This window comes from Cervus elaphus, chromosome 20 (assembly GCF_910594005.1).
Source record: "Cervus elaphus chromosome 20, mCerEla1.1, whole genome shotgun sequence".
In the NCBI taxonomy this organism is placed as follows: Eukaryota; Metazoa; Chordata; class Mammalia; order Artiodactyla; family Cervidae; genus Cervus; species Cervus elaphus.
In genome coordinates this window covers 124,175,004-124,192,843 of record NC_057834.1, presented here as the reverse complement: position 1 = coordinate 124,192,843, position 17,840 = coordinate 124,175,004, and the positions used below count along the sequence as shown (strand labels likewise).

Here is a 17,840-nt window from a genome sequence, read left to right as displayed (position 1 = left end):
CCCTCACAGCATCAGGGTCTTTTCCAATGAGTCAATTCTTCGCATGAGGTGGCCAAAGTATTGGAGTTTCAGCTTCAGCATCAGTCCTTCCAATGAACACCCAGGACTGATCTCCTTTAGGATGGACTGGTTGGATCTCCTTGCAGTCCAAGGGACTCTCAAGAGTCTTCTCCAACACCACAGTTCAAAAGCATCAATTTTTCGGCGCTCAGCTTTCTTCACAGTCCAACTCTCACATCCATACATGACCACTGGAAAAACCATAGCCTTGACTAGACAGACCTTTGTTGGCAAAGTAATGTCCCTGCTTTTTAATATGCTATCTAGGCTACCAGGGGGTAAAAGGGAGGGAGGGATAAACTGGGAAATTGGGACTGACATATACACATTGTTGTTGCTGTTTAGTTGCTAAGTTGTTTCTGACTCTTTGCAACCCTGTGGACTATGGCCCACCAGGCCCTTCTGTCTGTGGGATTTCTCAGGCAAGAATACTGGAGTGGGTTGCCATTTTCTTCTCCAGGGGATCTTCCCAACCCAGGGATCGAACCCGAGTCTCCTATGTCTCCTGCATTGACAGGCGAGTTCTTTACTGCTGAGTCACCAGGGAAGTCTAATGTATACACATTACTACATATAAAATAGATAACTAATAAGAACCTGGATGAAAGTCATTCAGTCGTGTCTGACTCTTTGCAACTCCATGGACTCTACAGTCCATGGAATTCTCCAGGCCAGAATACTAGAGTGGGTAGCCATTTTCTTCTCCAGAGGATCTTCCCAACCCAGGGATCGAACCCAGGTCTCCTACATTGCAGGCGGAGTCTTTCCCAGATGAGACATCAGGGAAGTCCGTATAGCACAGGTAACTCTATTCAATACTCTGTAATAACCTTTATGGGGAAAGAATCTAAAAAAGGGTAGATATATGTGTATGTACAACTGACTCATTTTGTTGTACACCTGAAACTAACACAACATTGCAAATCAACCATTCTCCAATGAAATAAAACCTAGACAGGTAGAGATAGAAGATGGAGAAGGAAATGGCAACCCACTCCACTATTCTTGCCTGGAAAATCCAATGCACAGAGGAGCATGGCAGGCTACAGTCCATGGGGTCGCAAGAGAGTCAGGCATGGTGGAGCAACTAAGCAGAGATAGAAGATAGATAAGAAGAGAGAATAGAATATATATAAATATTTAACAGAATTGATTCTGTTTCTCTGGAGAATCCTAATACAAAGCACTTGCAATAATCCATGAGACCAATGATCAAAGATGATACTTTGGACTTTGGCATTAGCAATGGAGATGGTGAGACACGGTTGCGGTCCAGAAACATTTCAAAGATAGAATCAGCTGGATTGGTTAATGAATTGAATTTGGTAAATAAAGCAAAGACAGGCATCAAGGATGATCCCTAGCCTTTTGGCCTAAGCAACCTGATGAATGATAGTACCCTCACCTGTTCTGAGAGATGCTGAGGAGGTAGGAAAATGAGTCTGGAGCTGAGGGGAGAGGTCAGGCTACGGTACTTATGGCATTAAAGTCCTTAAGATTGGAGAAGATCCCCATGGGGGTGATTATAGGCAGAGGACAGTAATCCAAGGACTGAGCTCTGGAGCCTCCGGGGATTCTAAGCTCTAGAGGTCGAGAAGAGAAGGAAAAAACAGCCAAGGAAACTGAGAAGATGGGCCAGTGAAATTGGTAGAAAAAGTGAAGAGCGTGTGTCCTAGAAGCCAAGTCAATAAGATGCTTTATTCCAAGAAAGATGGCGTGGTCAGCTGTGACAGATGCCGCTGGGAAACGGCCAGTCTGGGGGTGTGGAGGACTGTGGCAGTGGGCACTGGGCAGGGAATCCATTGTGGAGGGAGGAGCAGCCCCAAAGCACACAGAGGCAAACTGTCACCCACTTTGTCTCCATGTTCAAGGCTCCCACACAGGGACTGGAGTCCAGGCTGGCCTGACAGTCACGTCCCATGTCCCTCAAGAAGGTATTGCCCTGAGAAACGTCAACACATGCTGGCTGACTGGGGGCAGTGGCAGGGGTGTGCGTCTGTGGCATGATGGATTGGTGAAGATTAGGAAGAACGGGGTTGAAATATGAACGTGAGTCAGACTAGGCAGAGGGGGAAGTTGCACCTTGTTCCCAGGGAAAGAATAACACGTGATGGTCCCTGGCTGGCAGAGCAGGAAGACAGAGAAGGGAAGGAGGCCACGGACACAGGATCCTCTAAACACTACAGGCTTGGCCCTTGTCTCTTGGGGCCAGGCCAGGGAGGCTGAGCTTGCCTGGTGGAGAGAGCGGGGACGGGGGATTCGAAGATCAGATGCGTCGCAGCTGCAGGTTCAAAGGTGGGGCCTGTCAGGGAGGCCGCCATGGGGAAGGAGAGGCAGGCAGGAAAACCACGACTGACAATGTGGTCCCCAAGGGCCATGCACGTTCTGGGGAAACGGAGAGTCATGGCTCCTTTGGGATGGGACTGTCCAGGTTTTCCTCCCAATAGCCACTGGGAGGTGGTCCGTTATTTCCTCCACTTACTGATGAAGACTTGGAGAAGCTGCCCAAGGTCACACAGCTCAGAAGTGCTGGGGTCTGGGTTTGAACGTGGATCTTCTTACCTCCAAGGCCCGTGTTCCTTTTTTCTCCCGTAAGTTGAGCAGAGACAAGAATTCCAGAGAGAAAACGTGCTGCACACACCACATGCTTGAACTCACTGGGCCTGTAAAATGAACTTCATCTGTAAATGGAAGATGACAGTGACACCTGTTGTAACAGATTGAAGGGGATTCTGCTCACAGGACAGCATGGCGCCTGCGTATTTGAGAAGAGAGTTATTGTTTCTGACGGTTATTTCAGTTTACAGATAAGAAGTCATGTAAGAGTCTATCAAATTCTTCGTACTCAGAAGAGTAGGCCAAAGTCTGGATTCAAAGCAAGACAATGGGAATACCAAAGTTCACGCAAGCTTTTTCCGTTTCATCCCAAGATAAGAAAGAAGGAGATGAGCATGCAGGCTGGTGGGGAGCAGCCCCAAAAAGCATGAGAGGGGATTAAGCTTTTGCAAAAAGGATCAGCCTTAGGAAACACAGTGACATCAGATTTCAGTCACAAGCTGGAGAGTGGGCCCGGAATACCCAGATGAGCTATCTAGGCTTCAATTCAGTGTTAAGCATGGAGTACCCACTGCATGCCAGGCTCCGTGCCTAGCAGGGCAGAGCCGTGGGATGGGCGCTGTTGACGGCTATCCCGGCTGGCAGTGGTGATGACGCCCTTGCGGACTTTGACCCAACCTTCAATCACGGAGATGGTAGGTCACACACTGCCTCAAATGGCAACTGTGAGATCAAGGGGACTTCAGTGGCATGCATTATCCCCAGACAAGAACGAGCTCAGGAGGAGCCTCATCACTCTCATGGCAGCCTCATGTGGTGGATCCTGTCACAATGCCTCTGTGATGGAAGGGTAAACTAAGCTTGGTTAGAGTTGATGCGACTTGACAAGTTCACTCAGCTGCAGCAGGATCAGAATTTGAACCCTGGTCAATCTGTTCCCAAGGCAGGTGCTCTTTCCTCCAGGCCGGGTTAGGCTTTTGGCTTCCAAAAGGCATCAACAGGTGAGATGGACGATACCGGGCCTGGGTATACCCATCACTTGGGAGATGGCAGGCAGAGGCAGGATGAGGGGCTGGGCAGGCACTGATCACAAGGATGGCCCTTCAATAAAACTGGGGAGAGGAGAGCGGGAGACACAAGGATCTAGGGACATGGAGAACCCTGAGGCCAGCCTGATATCTGCCCACCTGTCTGCCTGCACCTTTTGACCTGAGAAAAAACCCTAGGCTCACCTGGGTCAGATGCCCGAGTCCCCACTCTACTATCGACTGGCTCCGTTACCTGAGACAAGGTACTCTACCTCTGGAGCCTCGCTCTCCCTGGATGTGAAATGGTCTCCCCCTTCACTCCACCTGCACAATGTCTTGCACACAAGGCAGGTGCTTACCCCAGCATCACGCTCCTGTGTTCTCTGGGCCTCCCTACCCCCACCACCCCCAACCCCCTTCCTGGGAATGGGCTCTGGGCTTGTCAGGGTGCCAGCCAGCTGTCAACCCCGCCCGGGCTGACCAGTTAATGAGTGACCAGGGTGCTGGAGGCCAGCCTATAAAAAGCTGCCAGATGAGGAAGCAGGTGGGAGCCAGGTGGACGGCGGCGGGACACAGAGAGAGCGAGATGGCCAGCAGGGCGGTGTCAGGGTACCTGCTGTGTGCGGTTGCCCTGGTCTTCCTCATGCTGCTGCAGGGCACACAGTCAGTCTACATCCAGGTTTGTCCTGAAGGTCCCCCTGGTGAGAGGCTGGGATGGAGAAAGAATGCTGGGAAACTCACTAAGGACAGTCCAGGACCCAAGGCTCAGCCCAACACTCAATCACACCACAGGGGCCAAAAGAGCAGGTGGGTGGAAGCTGCTGGAACGCCAGTGACAAGGATGATAGTAATGATAACAATAAACGATGGTCATTCTGCATTGCTCTCCTCAAGTGCCCATCCCGGTCAGAGGTCAGAAGGGGAATTAGACATAGTGTCTGCCCTTGAAGAGCCCAGAAGGAGAGGGAGACTTCTTTAATGCTCCCACAACTCTCTGTATTCTCCCACGTGTGGGTGGAGAGGGGATGATGGCCACCAGAGAAGTTTACTCGGAGAGTTAACTCGAGCTGACATTGCAGGATGAGCAGGAGGTATCTAGGCACAGAGACCAGGACTGCTCCAGGCAGACTGCTCCAAAGGAAGGCCCCAGCATACAGAAAGGCCCCAAGAGAAGACAGCAGGCTGTCCAGGTCTCCTCACAGGGCAGCTGTGAAGCTAGAAGGAGTCTGTCGATGGAGGCAAAGCCTGCCTGCTGTGGGGCAAGCTGTCACTGGGCTCCTGGGTAGCACGTTCGACTGGACATCCTTGGGAAGGAATAAGGGAATCTTGAGGTGGGGGGTGTCAGCTTCCCCCTGCAGCCTTGGCCTTGGAGCCCAGCCAGCTAGACTAGGCATTGCCATCATTTTGCCATGTTGGTTCAGGGGCAATCACACAGTTACAGGGGGTGGGGGTGGCCTGGATACCAGGCACCGGGAGGAGTGGAGTTTGACTGTCTCTGTCAGATGAGGTTCAGAGTGGGGAAGAGATGGGCAGCCAGTGGAATTTGAATCAAAGTCCCCACCATCTCCAAAGCCCATGCCTTGAAGCACCATGATCACAGCCTTGCTCAACCTCATCTCCCGGGTAGCCTGTGGCACAGGGGGGTGTGAAGTGTCAGGCACCACCTCCCACCTGCCAGGTGATCTTCCAGGCCTCGACTTTCCAACTCCGTGAGAACAGGGGTGCTCCCTGGTCTCCTGGCAGCACCCTGCCCCCTTCCCTGCTCAGGCTGTGATGCCTGAGGTCTCCTTCCTCCTCCAGTACCAAGGCTTCCAGGTCCAGCTGAAATCGGTGAAGAAGCTGAATGACCTGGTGGGTCAATGGGTGCCCAGCCCCGGCCTGCAAGACCAGAGTCCTCAGCCCTCTGTGTGCCACCACCCGGCCCTGCCGCTGGACCTCCGGCCCATCTGTGCCTCTAAGGATGCAGCTAGCATCTTCCAGGCCTTGAGTGAGTCCCCCTCCCCCACAGAGCCCCCAGCCCTCATGTTCTCCCCTCCCTGCGCCCCAGTCCTCTACCTCGTGTGGTTTGTTAAGCACCTAGTGGCTGAGAATAGGGAGATTCAAGAAACTCAGCCCCTGGCCTTCCTGGCTGGGGCGCTGAAATCAGTCATGCCAGGATCCCCTTCAGTCCCCAGCAGCCTGGCTGGGATAATCTGCCCGCCTACAAGACTTCACAGGTTGGGGGAAAGGGACACTGGAAACAGATCCATAAAAATGACTGCAATACATGGGGTGACCAGAGAGGCACAGCGGGGACACAGGAGAGAGATGGCTCATGTCTGGGCTGGCATAAGGGGATCTGAAAGGCTTCCAAGAAGGGGTGACATCTAAGCTGAAATGTGAGGGATGAAACAGCTGATCAGGAGAATGCAGGAACTGGCTAGCACTTATTTTTCTCTTTCGATTTTATTGGAGTATCATTAATTTATAATGTTGTGTTGGCTTTGGGTATACAACAAAATGATTCAGCTGTACATATACATCTATTCATTCTTTCTTTTCCGGATTCTTTTCTCTGTAACCTTAATCTATAACCTATATCTATATAGGTTAATCTATAACCTCTTAATCTATAACCTATAGATTCTTATATAGGTTATCACAGAATATTGAGTAAAGTTCCTTGTGCTGTACAGTAAGTAGGTCCTCATTGGTTATCTGTCTTATATATAGTGGTGCTCAGCCACAAAGAATCTACCTGCAATGCAGGAGACACAGGGGACATGGGTTCAATCCCTGAGTGGGGAAGATCCCCTGGAGGAGGACATGGCACACTCCCGTATTCTTGCCTGGAGAATCCCATGGACAGAGGAGCCTGTTGGGCTACAGTCCACGGGGTCACAGAGTCAGACACGACTGAGGTGACCGAGCACGCATGCACATGTACTAGTGTGTGTGCGTTCATCGCCGGCTCCTGATTTATCCCTCCCCACATCAGTCCCCCTCTGGTAACTATAAGTTTGTTTTGGGTATCTGTAAGTCTGTTTCTGTTTTGTGAATAAGTTCATTTGTATCATTTTTTAAAATTAGATTCCACATAGAAGTGGTACCCTGTGGTAATTGTCTTTGTCTGATGGCTGCTGTTGTTCCATTGTTTATTCCCTTAGTCCTGTCCAACACTTTGTAACCCCATGGACTGTAGCCCACCAGGGTCCTCTGTCCATGGGGTTTCCCAAGCAAGAATACTGGATTGGATTACCATTTCTTTCTCCAGGGGATCTTCCCAATCCAGGAATTGAGCATTTATCTCCTGCATTGGCAGGGGGATTCTTTACCTCTAAGCCACCAGGGAAGCCTGACTTTCTTCGCTTAGTATGATCATCTCTAGTAGCCATTATTTACTGAGCACTTACTTAGTACCAGGCCCTGGGTCAACCCCTTTGCCTGCCTGCTATCCTCACAACCCCTTGGCCAGGTTGATACTGTCTGTTGAGCAGGCAGGAAAACTCAGGCGGGGTTTGAGTGACTCACCCAGGCACTGCTAGGAGGACAGGACATGGGACTTGAGCCCAAGCCTCTCACTCTGCTTTTAAACTTTCTTGCTCTCAACTTGTGACACAGATATCAGGCCCCTCCCTCAGACCCTCTCAGAGGCAGGCCTTCTCTGGCTGCCTGGTCAATGACTCTCTGGACCACGGATGTTTCAGGTTCATCTGACAGGTGTTTTCCTCCACCCAGGGACCATCGCTAACGATGACTGTGAGCTGTGTGTGAATGTTGCCTGTACCGGCTGCAGCTGAGATGGCCTGGGTGCCCTTAGCTCACCCAGGAACCTTGCCCCCACCAGTACACTGCCTTCAGAGCCCCCATTCCCATCCAGGCTCTGGGGGTCCCCACCACCGCAGTCATCCCCCCTCCTCCAGGGCCCAACAGCTGGAACTGGTGCAAAGCAATTGGACCCACAGTTGGAGAAGAGTTTGGTTCCTGGAACAGCCCTGCTGCTGAATAAAGATTCTCCACCTACACTCGGAGCCAGGCGTCCATTTGTTCATCCCCAGGAGGCTTGAGCAGAGCTTCCCGGGAAGCTGGGTAGGTTGGACCCCTGAGTTAGGCTTTTTCCTGGTTTCCTTGTCTGTGGAGTTGGTTCATTAAGCTCTGTTTCATATCAGAGGAGTGAGGCTGTGAATGGAAATGAGTCGCCTGGGATCACAGAGCTGCGAAGCCACAGAGCACCCAAATTCATCTGACCCCCAAGCTAAGCTCAGGGCCTGGCCCAGCTGCAGAGCCAGAGTCTCTGTGCTCTTGATGGAGTTGGGGGGATGATGAAGGGAGAATAGGGGAGGATGGGAGGAGGAACGGGGGCTCTCTCCTAAAGGTGGAAGTGCGGTGGGACAGGTGGAGAGAAGAGCCACTCAGTGCCCCTTCTGGGCTGATTCTGCCCACCCATCCCCAACCCCCCCGCTGCCTTAGTGCACCCTTGTCCCCCTTCCTGGGCTCCCCAGGACCATCTGGCCAGCTCCAGGTGGGAGACCTTCCTTCCCTCTCTTCACCCTGGTGGCCCTGAGGAATATTAATGATACCAGCATCTGCTACACCCTAGGCACTGCTCTGAACTCTCTGTGGATATTAACTCACTGAGTTCTCACAACAGTCCAGGGCAGCAGATACTTCATCATTACCACGTCCACTTTACAACTGAGGGACCCAGGTACAGAGAGAGCTAGTGAGCCGGGGATCACAGGCTCAGCAAAGTGGCAAAGCAGGCTTCTTCCCAGGAAGTCTGGGCCAGGGTCTCTGCTCTGAACCGCCATGTTACTGCCTCCCTGTGACCTCAGGCCCTGGCCACAGCTGAGGACACCCAAGGCAGGATGCCCTGCAGCCACCGCCTTCCTCCAAGGGCCTTCCAAGCTCTTCTTGAGGCTGGGAATTCCTGGGAGAAGGGCTTCCCAGGATGGCTTCCTCCTCAGCCTCTGTCCCAGGCAACCAGAGAGTGGAAAATCCTTGGGCTGTGCAAAAGGGCCATGCCCTCTGAACACAGATCCCAGGGCCACGGCCATGGTGAATTCCCCAGACCATCTGCCCCTCCTGAGGTCAGAAGCCTCCCAGGCCACACACTCCAGCTCCTTCCTCTGCTGCCCTCACAGGGGCCTTTGCAAGGCCTCCTACATCCCTCTGGGCTCCTCTCATTCCTCTGTCATCACTACCTCCCCACTCCCGCAACCCCTGCCAGGTCAGAGATTCCTTCTTGCCCTGCACCCTGCAGGCTATCTATGCCCACCATGCCAGAGGTACATCACAGCACTGCTCCGACAGTGCCCCTTACCCTTCTGAGGCTCCCCAGTACCATCTCTCAAGTCTAAACTGAGCCCAGCACCATTTGGCCTCATCTCCTACCTGCCTGGGGAGGAGGCAGTTAAAGGAAACTGCCACTGAGGGAGCACCTACTATATGCGAGGCACATGGTGGAGCCATCTGCACAGAAATAATAATAACAACGTCAGCAAAGTGCTCACATTGGGCCCCGGGGACCTCTAAAAGCCTTTCCTCTATTACCCCATTTTAATCTTCACTCAATGCTATACAGTAGGGATTCTTGTCATTCCCATTTTACAGATGAGGAAACTGAGGAAAGAATAGGCTAACTAACCTGCTGAAAGTCATACAACTGGTAAAAAGCAATGCCTGAACTAACAGAGTTTGGCTTCAGAGTGGGAGCTTGAAGTGTTTCTGCCCCACCACCATTCTCATCAAGTGCCTCTGCAACCTTGGGAGGAGGGATCTGTTATTATCTCCATTCTCAGATGAGGAAACCAAGTCTCCAAGAAGGGTACAGAGCCTATCAATGACAAGGTCAGGCTCAAACCCAGCCCTGTGCATCTCCTGGGCTCTATGTCTTCCAGGCTGAACCATTCCAGTGGCTTGGACCTTCCTGATTCTGTGTCTGCATTAAACCCCATCCATTTTCTGAAATGCCTTCTGCCTCTCTCCCTTCACACTGATTTTGAAATTACATCCATCCCAGTGCAAATTCCAAGGGCTAATGCAAACACCCTGCCTCCTATCCCCATTCACAGAGCCTTCCTGACCTCCACCCCCGCCCTGAAGATGCCTCACCCTCTGAATCCTGAAGCCCAGGGAACCCTGCCAGAATCACCCTGGGGCACTTCCTCTTCCTTTCCTAGGAAGGGCCCCATGGCCTCCTTTTCCCTTATTCCCTCTACCTTTCTTTGTTCTTTGTATTTTGTTTTGTTGTTTTGACCATTTATTGAACACTCTCCTGTTTGCATATAATCTGAACTTTACTTGCATTACACACGCATTTACACACACTATTTCACCTTGTCTGGGTGTGTGCTGTGTGTGTGCATGCTAAGTCATTTCAGTCATGTCCAGCTCTTTGCGACTCCATGGACTGTTACCACCAGACTCCTCTGTCCGTCGGATTCTCCAGGCAAGAATACTGGAGTGGGTTGCCATTTCCTTCTCCAGGGGATCTTCCTGACCCAGGGATGGAACCCGAGTCTCTTATGCCGCCTGCACTGGCAGGAGGTTTCTTTACCACTAGCGCCTCCTGGGAAGCCGGTACAATTACAATCTCAGTTTCACAGAGGAGGAGACAAGGCTGAGTGGGAAAGCGACTTTTCAAATATCACGTAGTGCGTGGAAGACCTGAGCAGGACTGCAGGGCTGAAACGGTGTAGCTGTTGTTTGCTCTGCCCAGTTTGTACAGGATCAGCCCCGTGGCGGGCCTCACCTGCCCTGGGGCTCAGAGGAACTTCCCCAGACTCCGAAGCCATTAATCCACAGGGAGACCCAGGGAGCAGCAAGGATGAGGGGGCATAAGGACTTCTCCTGGAAGGGTGAGGAAAGGCTGCCCTCTGAGAGGAGGCACAGGGGTGAGGACTTGGTCCCTGAGCAGGAGTGATGTGGCCAGGAATGTAGAAAGTGGCGCAGAGGACATGGTGAGAACTATGGCTTGGGGTGTGGGCCCTGGGGGCGGGGGTGCAGGCAGGAGGCAGCGCTTAAGTGGTCAACGCAGGGCTAGATCCTGAGGCCCCTTGAACACTCTCCAGCCAGGGGCTGAGGGCATAGCCCCTCCGTGCCTGTGTTGGTCATCCAAAGCAGCTCAAGTGCTCTCGTGTGGTTTAGTGGCCTTGATGACCCGGAGGATGGTGAAAGAATAGCAGAGGTTCCACCTCCCCCATTGATGGATGGTGGATTCAAGTCCTTTCAGCATCTGTGCAGAGGGCAGCCCGAGGGGGCGCTGGCTTAGCAGAAAGAGTGGGGTGCTTGCCCATAGCACACTGAACCCTGAGCTGGTGAGGGCAGGGAAGGCATCCCTAGAGTGTGATGATGAGTAGACTGACGGATAAAAGAAGGAACGAACGCAACAAAGAGGGCTCTGGAATCTGGTTTATTAGCCGCGGGTGGGCATGGATCTTGGGAAGCATCAGCAGCTCCGGTGGGGGCAGGGGCTGGGCACCCCTCAGGCTGCTCTCTCCTCACTCCTGCGTTCGGGGTAGGTTGAGCTGTGAGGAGAAGGAGCGCCCGGCGAGGGAGGGACAGGAGGCAGGGAGTACCATCTGTTCTAGCATCCAGCACAGGCCGCGTAGGCGCAGATCTCACACGTGCTTGGATCCGCCGCGATGGCCCCTGGACCGGCGAGATGAAGCCCGGTGAGAGCAGCTTCCCTTCCCCAAAGCTCCCTCCCTCACCTGAGCCAGAGTTTGGACACCCGCCACCCAGGAGAAAACCAGGCCTGTCCTTTCTGACCAGTGGGGCTTTTCACAACAAACCAGGACACAATTACCACCCAAGCCAGCCAATTAGAAGAGTCTACTCAGACCGGGGCTACAGCTGAGACCAGAAGAACCCAGAAGCCCAACAGAGGGCTTAACAGACCCACCAATCAGAGTAGAGCTCGTCCTAGAATCCCACCAATCAGAACACATCTCTCCCTTGCGCGCTACAAATTCGGAAGTCCATGAGCCCCAGGCTCTTCAGAGAGAGGGTTACTCACCCAGCCTGTCCAGGATCTCCTGGGCGTTGGGCTCCTTGCAAAGAGGCCGGAGTTCTTCGGGAAAATTAGGCAAGCTACAAAGGTTGGGAGTGATGAGCCCACCAGAATTTCTAGGGATCCTAGGCTCCTGGAGCTCCTGGAGGTCCTTGAGCTTCTTCACCGATTCCAGAGAAAAGGAGAAGTCTCCATCCTGAGAGAGACATGTCCGGAGTGTGAGGCCAGGCTGCAGCCTGCTCCCTGATTGCCTCCCCCAGGAGTGACCCCTCTCCCGGCCCAGAGGCACTTAAGCAGTGTTTGCCGTACATGGCCGCCAGGTGCTCCGCTGCGGGGTAATATGAGGTGGTCAGAGTTCAGGCTTTACAGCCAGACACTAGGCTTGTATCCTGGTTTTGCTTTGGAACCATGAACAGGTCATTACAATCCGGGAGCCCAGGTTCTACATGTTATATGAGGAATGGAGAAAACAGACACGAAGTGTCAGGGACACAATAGGTGTCTACTAGTGGGAGCCATGGTGCCCATCTGTGGGGAGAGACCCAGAGCTGGGACCAGATTCAGGCTTCCTGAATCCACGTGGCTGTACCCAGGTTGTCTTCACCTCTGCCTGAGAGAGGTGTGGGCTGATCCCCTGGCCCCCAGCTCCAGCCTGGTGCCTGACTGATGTTTGAGAAGCAATAAAAGACCTCTCGGGGCCTGGCTGTGGAGCCAGAGTGGGGCCCCCAGTGAGTGCCAGGCTGGCCTTTTAGCTGGCATCCACACCAATAGGGACGCCCTCCTGTCAGGACCTTCAGGGTGTCCAGGTGATTTCTGAGATCCAGGTCAGGGCTTTGGCTAAGAAGTAAGGTCTGGAACGAAACTGAGCTCCTTCACTTCCCAACCACGTGCCCATGACAAGTTAAAAACTCTAAGGGTCTGTTTTCCCCCTCTAAGAAATGGGACTAGCAATTCCTTCTTCGCAAAGTGATCCTGGGGCCCCAGTGAGACACCAGTGGAGCCTGGTCACAGAAAGCACTCTGTAAATTGGCTAGTCACTTGCCTTTCCCTAACTGTTTCTCTTCTCTCTTCCTGATCTTTCTATGAGTTTGAAAATGAAAGGTGTAAGAGGTAGGGCTGAGAAGGAGATCCGTGGGGCAGAACCAAGCCTTAGACATACCCCACCCTCAGTCCCCAGGGAGGGGTTACTTTATCAGAGAACAGGCCCTACACCCTGGAGGTAGAGAGCAGTCTGGGCAACAGTGGGGACAGAGAACTTACCTTCACGATGACTCCCTCTGTCAGGGTGGCCCAGGCGCCAAGGAGGCACAGGGCGGACAACAGGAAGGTGTTCATGGTGGCAGCACCCAGGAGAGAGGAGTCACTGGTTCTGGATGCCAGGGGGAAACAGTGGGACTTTTAAAGAGGGCAGGGTTACTGAGTAACTCAGGAGTCTTGATGAGCATCTCAGCTGCTTGATGGTCAATTCAATCCTAATCAGATAAGGCTTAAGACCGCCCTGGCAGATAAGAGATCAGTCCAGGGAACCGTCAGAGCCCCAGCCCCTCCCTGGGCTCCCACTTTAACCCACCACTGGATTGGGTTCTGCATTCATTCACCAACCACTCACACTCAGTGATGGCTCCGGGCCAGGCCATGTGCCAGGGTGGGGCTGCAGACTCCGCCTAGCCCTTATAGAGGGAGGCCCAGGCAGGGGCAGTGCAGGGTTATTAGGGGAGTGGGTGGGCAAGGGGAATGGAGGGGCCATTCACCCAGCCCAGCGGCAGGGAAGTTCAGGAAGTTTTCCCAAAGGAGGTTGTGCCAGCACCCGGTTTTAGAGAGTGAGTGAAAATTTTCTTAGAGAAGGGGCCAAAGGTAGAGGGCCATTTTTTGCAGAGAATGCCACATGTGGGATAGCAGAGAACTAAAATAGGCCTGGTAGAAGCGGGGAAATGTAATTCAGCCTGTGGGGAGGAGGAGATTTCAAGGGGGCTTCAAGTCATGAGAGATGAGATGACCAAGGCGGGTACTAGGTTTGGCCACTGTGACTTTGAGAAAGGACTCAGCTCTGTCATCCATAGGCCTGGATTCAAGCCCCATTTACTGCCCCATTTTGATGTGTGTGAATTTGGGCAAATTGTTTCATCTCTGAACTTCAGAGCTCCTTGTATTTCCTCTGGGGACCAACATGATAATGCATATCTCTTGGGAGTGAGAATTAATGAGGTTAGAAAGATGCTTACCTCAATGCCTGGAACACAGAAAGCATATAGTACAGCCCGCTGAGTTACCATTACTTTGATCAACAACAGCGCAGCTTCTGGTTCCCTTTGGCCCTTCTGGGGATCAACCGCCTGGTCTGAGCCACGGTCTGTTCTCATCCTGCGCTGGGTCTGCTGTCCTGTCCATATAGCAAGTTCAGATCATCCTTGAAAGTTTTTTCTCCTCCTTCCTGCTTCTCTCACTATCTCCCTCTCCCTCCACCGCATCCCTTTCTTTTTTCTGCTCCCCCTCCCGCAACTAACTCAGCCTAATCGCCTCCATCCTGGTCTTTCCTGCCAAGCTCAACTCTGACTTTGAATATGTGGCTCCATTTGCCTTGGAAGGTTTTTTCCTTCCTCGTCATTAGGTGAACTCCTACTTAAACGTTAAGGCCCATATCCAATAACCCCCACTGCATCCTCAGCTAAATAATAACCTCTCTTTGTTCTCACAGAACCAGATAACATTCCCTACCTGGGATCTTGTTGAGTTGGGTTACTTGGGTGTGTGTCTTTGCTCCTCTAGACTCTGACCCCCATGAACTCTATACCCTGGCATAGTGCTTGTTTATTGTGTTGTTTTTGAGCAGAGCCTCCAGGACACAGAGGAAGGGCAGCCCTAGGAGCTGCTTTGTTCCAATCTACAAACCAATCTGACTGGAAGCCAGGGAGGCTCCAAACAAAGAGGTGGGGGTGGAATCCCAGGGTGGGGAGAGTCAACACTGTAGGGGAAATTGGAGGGAACTTCAAAGGGGTTCAACCCCAGGGAGGAGCAAGAAACACTTGGTTATCCTGCCCTCTCAGGCTAATCCTCAGAACCAGACTAAACTTCCCTCCTTTTCTAGTGTGCGTGTGTGTGTGTGTGTGTGTGTGTGTGTGTGTGTGTGTGTGTACACAGAGGTGTGTGTGTAAACTGAAGTGTGTTAGTGTGTGTGAGGGGTACGTATATATGCTGAAGTCTACATATCCAGAACAGCCATGTGGTGGCCTCTGCTAGCTGAGAGTTGGGTGGGAGTGAACACCGGTGGAGGGTTAGGTATGGACAGGGTACAGAAGGATTATGGATGGAGTTTGGGTTGAAGGTAAGGCTAGAATCGGTAGAATTTATTGTGACTGGGATGGAGGTGAGCACAGGTACACACCAGGAGGAGTGCAGCTGAGGTTGCTGCTGCCGTTGGAATTGGGGTTGGGTGGACCTGAGCTGGGCTAGTGGAAGCTGGGTTAAGACCACTCAATAGGTTTCCAATTGGGACTGGAGTTACCTTAGGGCAAGATGAAGTAGCAGAGAGTGATAGGAGTTCAGGTTAGGACTCGAATTCGAGTTTGGGTCAGGATCAGGGTGGAGCTGAGCTTGGGCATGGGGTAAGGGTCAGGGTAAGTGTTAGAATTGGGGGTGCGGCTAGGATTAGGTTGACGTGGGGACTGTCCCTGACATGGAGGTCGGTTGGGGTTAGGTTCAGGTTCTGTGCTTGGTTAAGGTTGGAGTTGAGTCTGCAGTTGAAGATGGAGGAGTGGGTGGGGGTCAGGTCTGTGACTGGGGTTGGATCTGGAGCTGGACTGGGATTCAGTTTAGCATCAAGGATGGGGTTGAATAGGCTGCTGTGAGATGAAGGAGCCCTGTCTCTGGTTCCCTTTGGTTTTTCAGTCTTTTCCCTCTCGAGGCACCATGCGATTGGGGTAAAGGGAAGGGGCTTTCGTTCTTGAAGCCTCTTTCCCCATATCCCCTTAGCCAGGGCTGACCTAGTACACACCAGGGGTGGGGTGGGTGGGGGTCTAGGTGCATGGGAGTGACATAGCTCCACACTGTGGGAAAGAGGAAATGGCTCCCAGGCCTCAGCCCTTTGGGCCTGACCCTCCCCAACCCTGCCTCTGACATCTACCCTGGGAAATGGAAACCAGTACCCTCCCTCTCTCTCCCCGCCAATTCCCTGGCCCAACCTGGGCCCAGGTGTGGATCCAGGCCTCCTACCTCCTCTCCTGCATTGAAGCTGCTGGATCTTGGGGCTCTCTTGGAAGCCTGGGGTTCTGGACCACCCCAGGCCCACACCTGAGTCCTGTGGTCTTGGTTCCCCAGCACCCCGACACCCCTCATCATTCCTTATAGGCAGCAAGTGGGTCGGTCTGGGTGGTTTGGGGCCGCTCACATCCAAGGCCACCTCTTCTGACAAACTCCTGAAGCTCCATAGCCTACCAAGCCATACCACTTCTACCTGCCTCCCCACGTGAAAACCCATCAGTGGCTGCCCAACACCTTCAGAAGGAAGCCCAGACTCTCTGTCAAACCTCGTCATGGTCAGCTCCCTGCTCACTTTTCACGAGGATCCCAAGTCTCCCTAGGAGTGGGCTGGAAAGAAGGAGCCCAGACCTGGGGCCCTGTAGGTCAGTGGTCCCAACATTTTTGGCACCAGGAACTGGTTTCATGAAAGACAGTTTTCTCCACGGACCAGGGTAGGTGGGTGGGGAACGGTTTGGGAATGATTCAAGTGCTTACATTTACTGTGTACTTTATTTCTATTATTATTACATCATCTCCACCTCTGATCATCAGGCATTAGATCCCAGAGGTTGGGGATTTCTGATGTTGGTAGAATAGCTCCAGCTTTAGAGCCAGGCGGCCCTGCAGTAGAGTCCCCACTCATCAATGAATAGTTGTATGCTCTCTCTGAGCCTCAGTTTCTACATCAGAAAAATGGAAACAATGACAAGTATATTGTGGATTTTGAATTGCCTGGAAAACCTTCCTCACTGGCTTCCAGCCCCAACAAGCCTGTATTAAGACCATATCTGTCCCCTGGGCTCCATCAGCTTCCTATTCTTTCCCCTGATAAAACCTACCAATCTGTGCCGCCTGCTCTCTTGCAAACTCCTGAGAGCAGAGCCTGTGTCTTGCTCCGTGGTGGCCCCAGTACCCACACAAGGCTTGGAACTTATCCGCTACCCCTGATCCCGCAGGAGGCCAGAACCAGTGAACCAATGAAATTGCTCAGTCGTGTCCGACTCTTTGCAACCCCATGGAGCGTAGCCCACCAGGCTCCTCCATACATGGAATTTTCCAGGCAAGAGTACTGAGTGGGTTACCATTTCCTTCTCCAGGGGATCTTCCTGACCCAGGGATCGAACCCAGTCTCCTGCATCACAGGCAGACGCTTTACCATCTGAGCCACCAGGGAAGCCTGGAGACCAGACAGGCTGTGGTATTTGGACTAATCACAACATTAACAGTAACAGGAAACGAGGATTAAGCACTTTGTCTGGGTACGTGCTTTACAGGTGTGGAAACCAGACCCCGGCCTGCAGCCCAGCCACCCCTCACCCACTCTGGCAGCTGCCGGGATTCCCCCCTGCTATCGGGGTGCCCTCTGGACTCTGTGAGGTTGCCGACCGCCATTGTTTTGGCCTAGAGGTTGTTGAACTCTTGGGTTGGGGTGACCTCACCATGGTTCCAGTGTGCCTGTTAAAGCTGGGTACCCCGAGGCCCAGTCCTCCCAGGCCTGGTGACTCTGCTTCCCTGAGGGCGGGAGGCCTCAGCTGACCCTAGGAAGGAAGGCCTAGAGCAGAGCCCAGGTGGAAGACTGGAGACTCCCATATTGATCTGTGTGACCATGAGGAGGGTGTGGCCCACAGTTCACAGCCTCCCCATCCCGCTTGTAAACACGTCCTGGACATTCTTCCGAGAGCCCAGAACCGCCTGAGGAAGACATCCCAATGTATGTGAACCTCCTAACAGCTCTGGGAATACATGAAGGGTCACCGTAGAACCCCACTTTATAGGTGTGGACACTGAAGCTCAGAGGCCTGGAGAGGTTAAGACAGCACAACTTTCCTGAGGGTGCGGGCAGATGCTTCGGGCGCAGTTGCCCTGGTGGTGCTCAGCATGAGGGCACCTAGCCAAACAGAGAGGGAGGCGCAGACATGAGCATGGGGCAGGCCGGCTCAGCCTAGAGGAAGGCGCAACTTTTCAGA

General features: G+C 52.9%; 2 protein-coding genes across 2 annotated transcripts; one reads left to right on the top strand and one right to left on the bottom strand.

Moving 5' to 3' along the window:
- The first annotated feature begins 4,190 nt into the window (after positions 1-4,190).
- Positions 4,191-7,648, top strand: GUCA2B (guanylate cyclase activator 2B). The gene is made up of 3 exons (XM_043878252.1): positions 4,191-4,323; positions 5,445-5,631; positions 7,362-7,648. Exons 1-3 carry the CDS (start codon positions 4,231-4,233, stop codon positions 7,421-7,423), a joined length of 342 nt encoding a protein of 113 aa, XP_043734187.1. The 5' UTR covers positions 4,191-4,230; the 3' UTR covers positions 7,424-7,648.
- A 3,370-nt stretch (positions 7,649-11,018) lies between these two features.
- On the bottom strand, positions 11,019-13,054 carry GUCA2A (guanylate cyclase activator 2A). The gene is made up of 3 exons (XM_043876956.1): positions 12,898-13,054; positions 11,644-11,833; positions 11,019-11,276 (listed from the first exon to the last, which is right to left on the bottom strand). The coding sequence occupies exons 1-3, from the start codon at positions 12,970-12,972 to the stop codon at positions 11,212-11,214; spliced, it is 330 nt and encodes a 109-aa protein (XP_043732891.1). The 5' UTR covers positions 12,973-13,054; the 3' UTR covers positions 11,019-11,211.
- Between the last annotated feature and the right edge of the window lie 4,786 nt (positions 13,055-17,840).

Excerpts from the sequence above, each read along its gene's own strand:
- GUCA2B (XM_043878252.1), top strand. The coding sequence starts at position 4,231 with ATGGCCAGCAGGGCGGTGTCAGGGTACCTGCTGTGTGCGGTTGCCCTG. Across the intron at positions 4,324-5,444 it reads CACAGTCAGTCTACATCCAG|TACCAAGGCTTCCAGGTCCA; the intron begins GTTTGTCCTGAA and ends TTCCTCCTCCAG. Across the intron at positions 5,632-7,361 it reads TAGCATCTTCCAGGCCTTGA|GGACCATCGCTAACGATGAC; the intron begins GTGAGTCCCCCT and ends TCCTCCACCCAG.
- GUCA2A (XM_043876956.1), bottom strand. The coding sequence starts at position 12,972 with ATGAACACCTTCCTGTTGTCCGCCCTGTGCCTCCTTGGCGCCTGGGCC. Across the intron at positions 11,834-12,897 it reads CAGAGGGAGTCATCGTGAAG|GATGGAGACTTCTCCTTTTC; the intron begins GTAAGTTCTCTG and ends TGTCTCTCTCAG. Across the intron at positions 11,277-11,643 it reads GGAGATCCTGGACAGGCTGG|GGGCCATCGCGGCGGATCCA; the intron begins GTGAGTAACCCT and ends TCGCCGGTCCAG.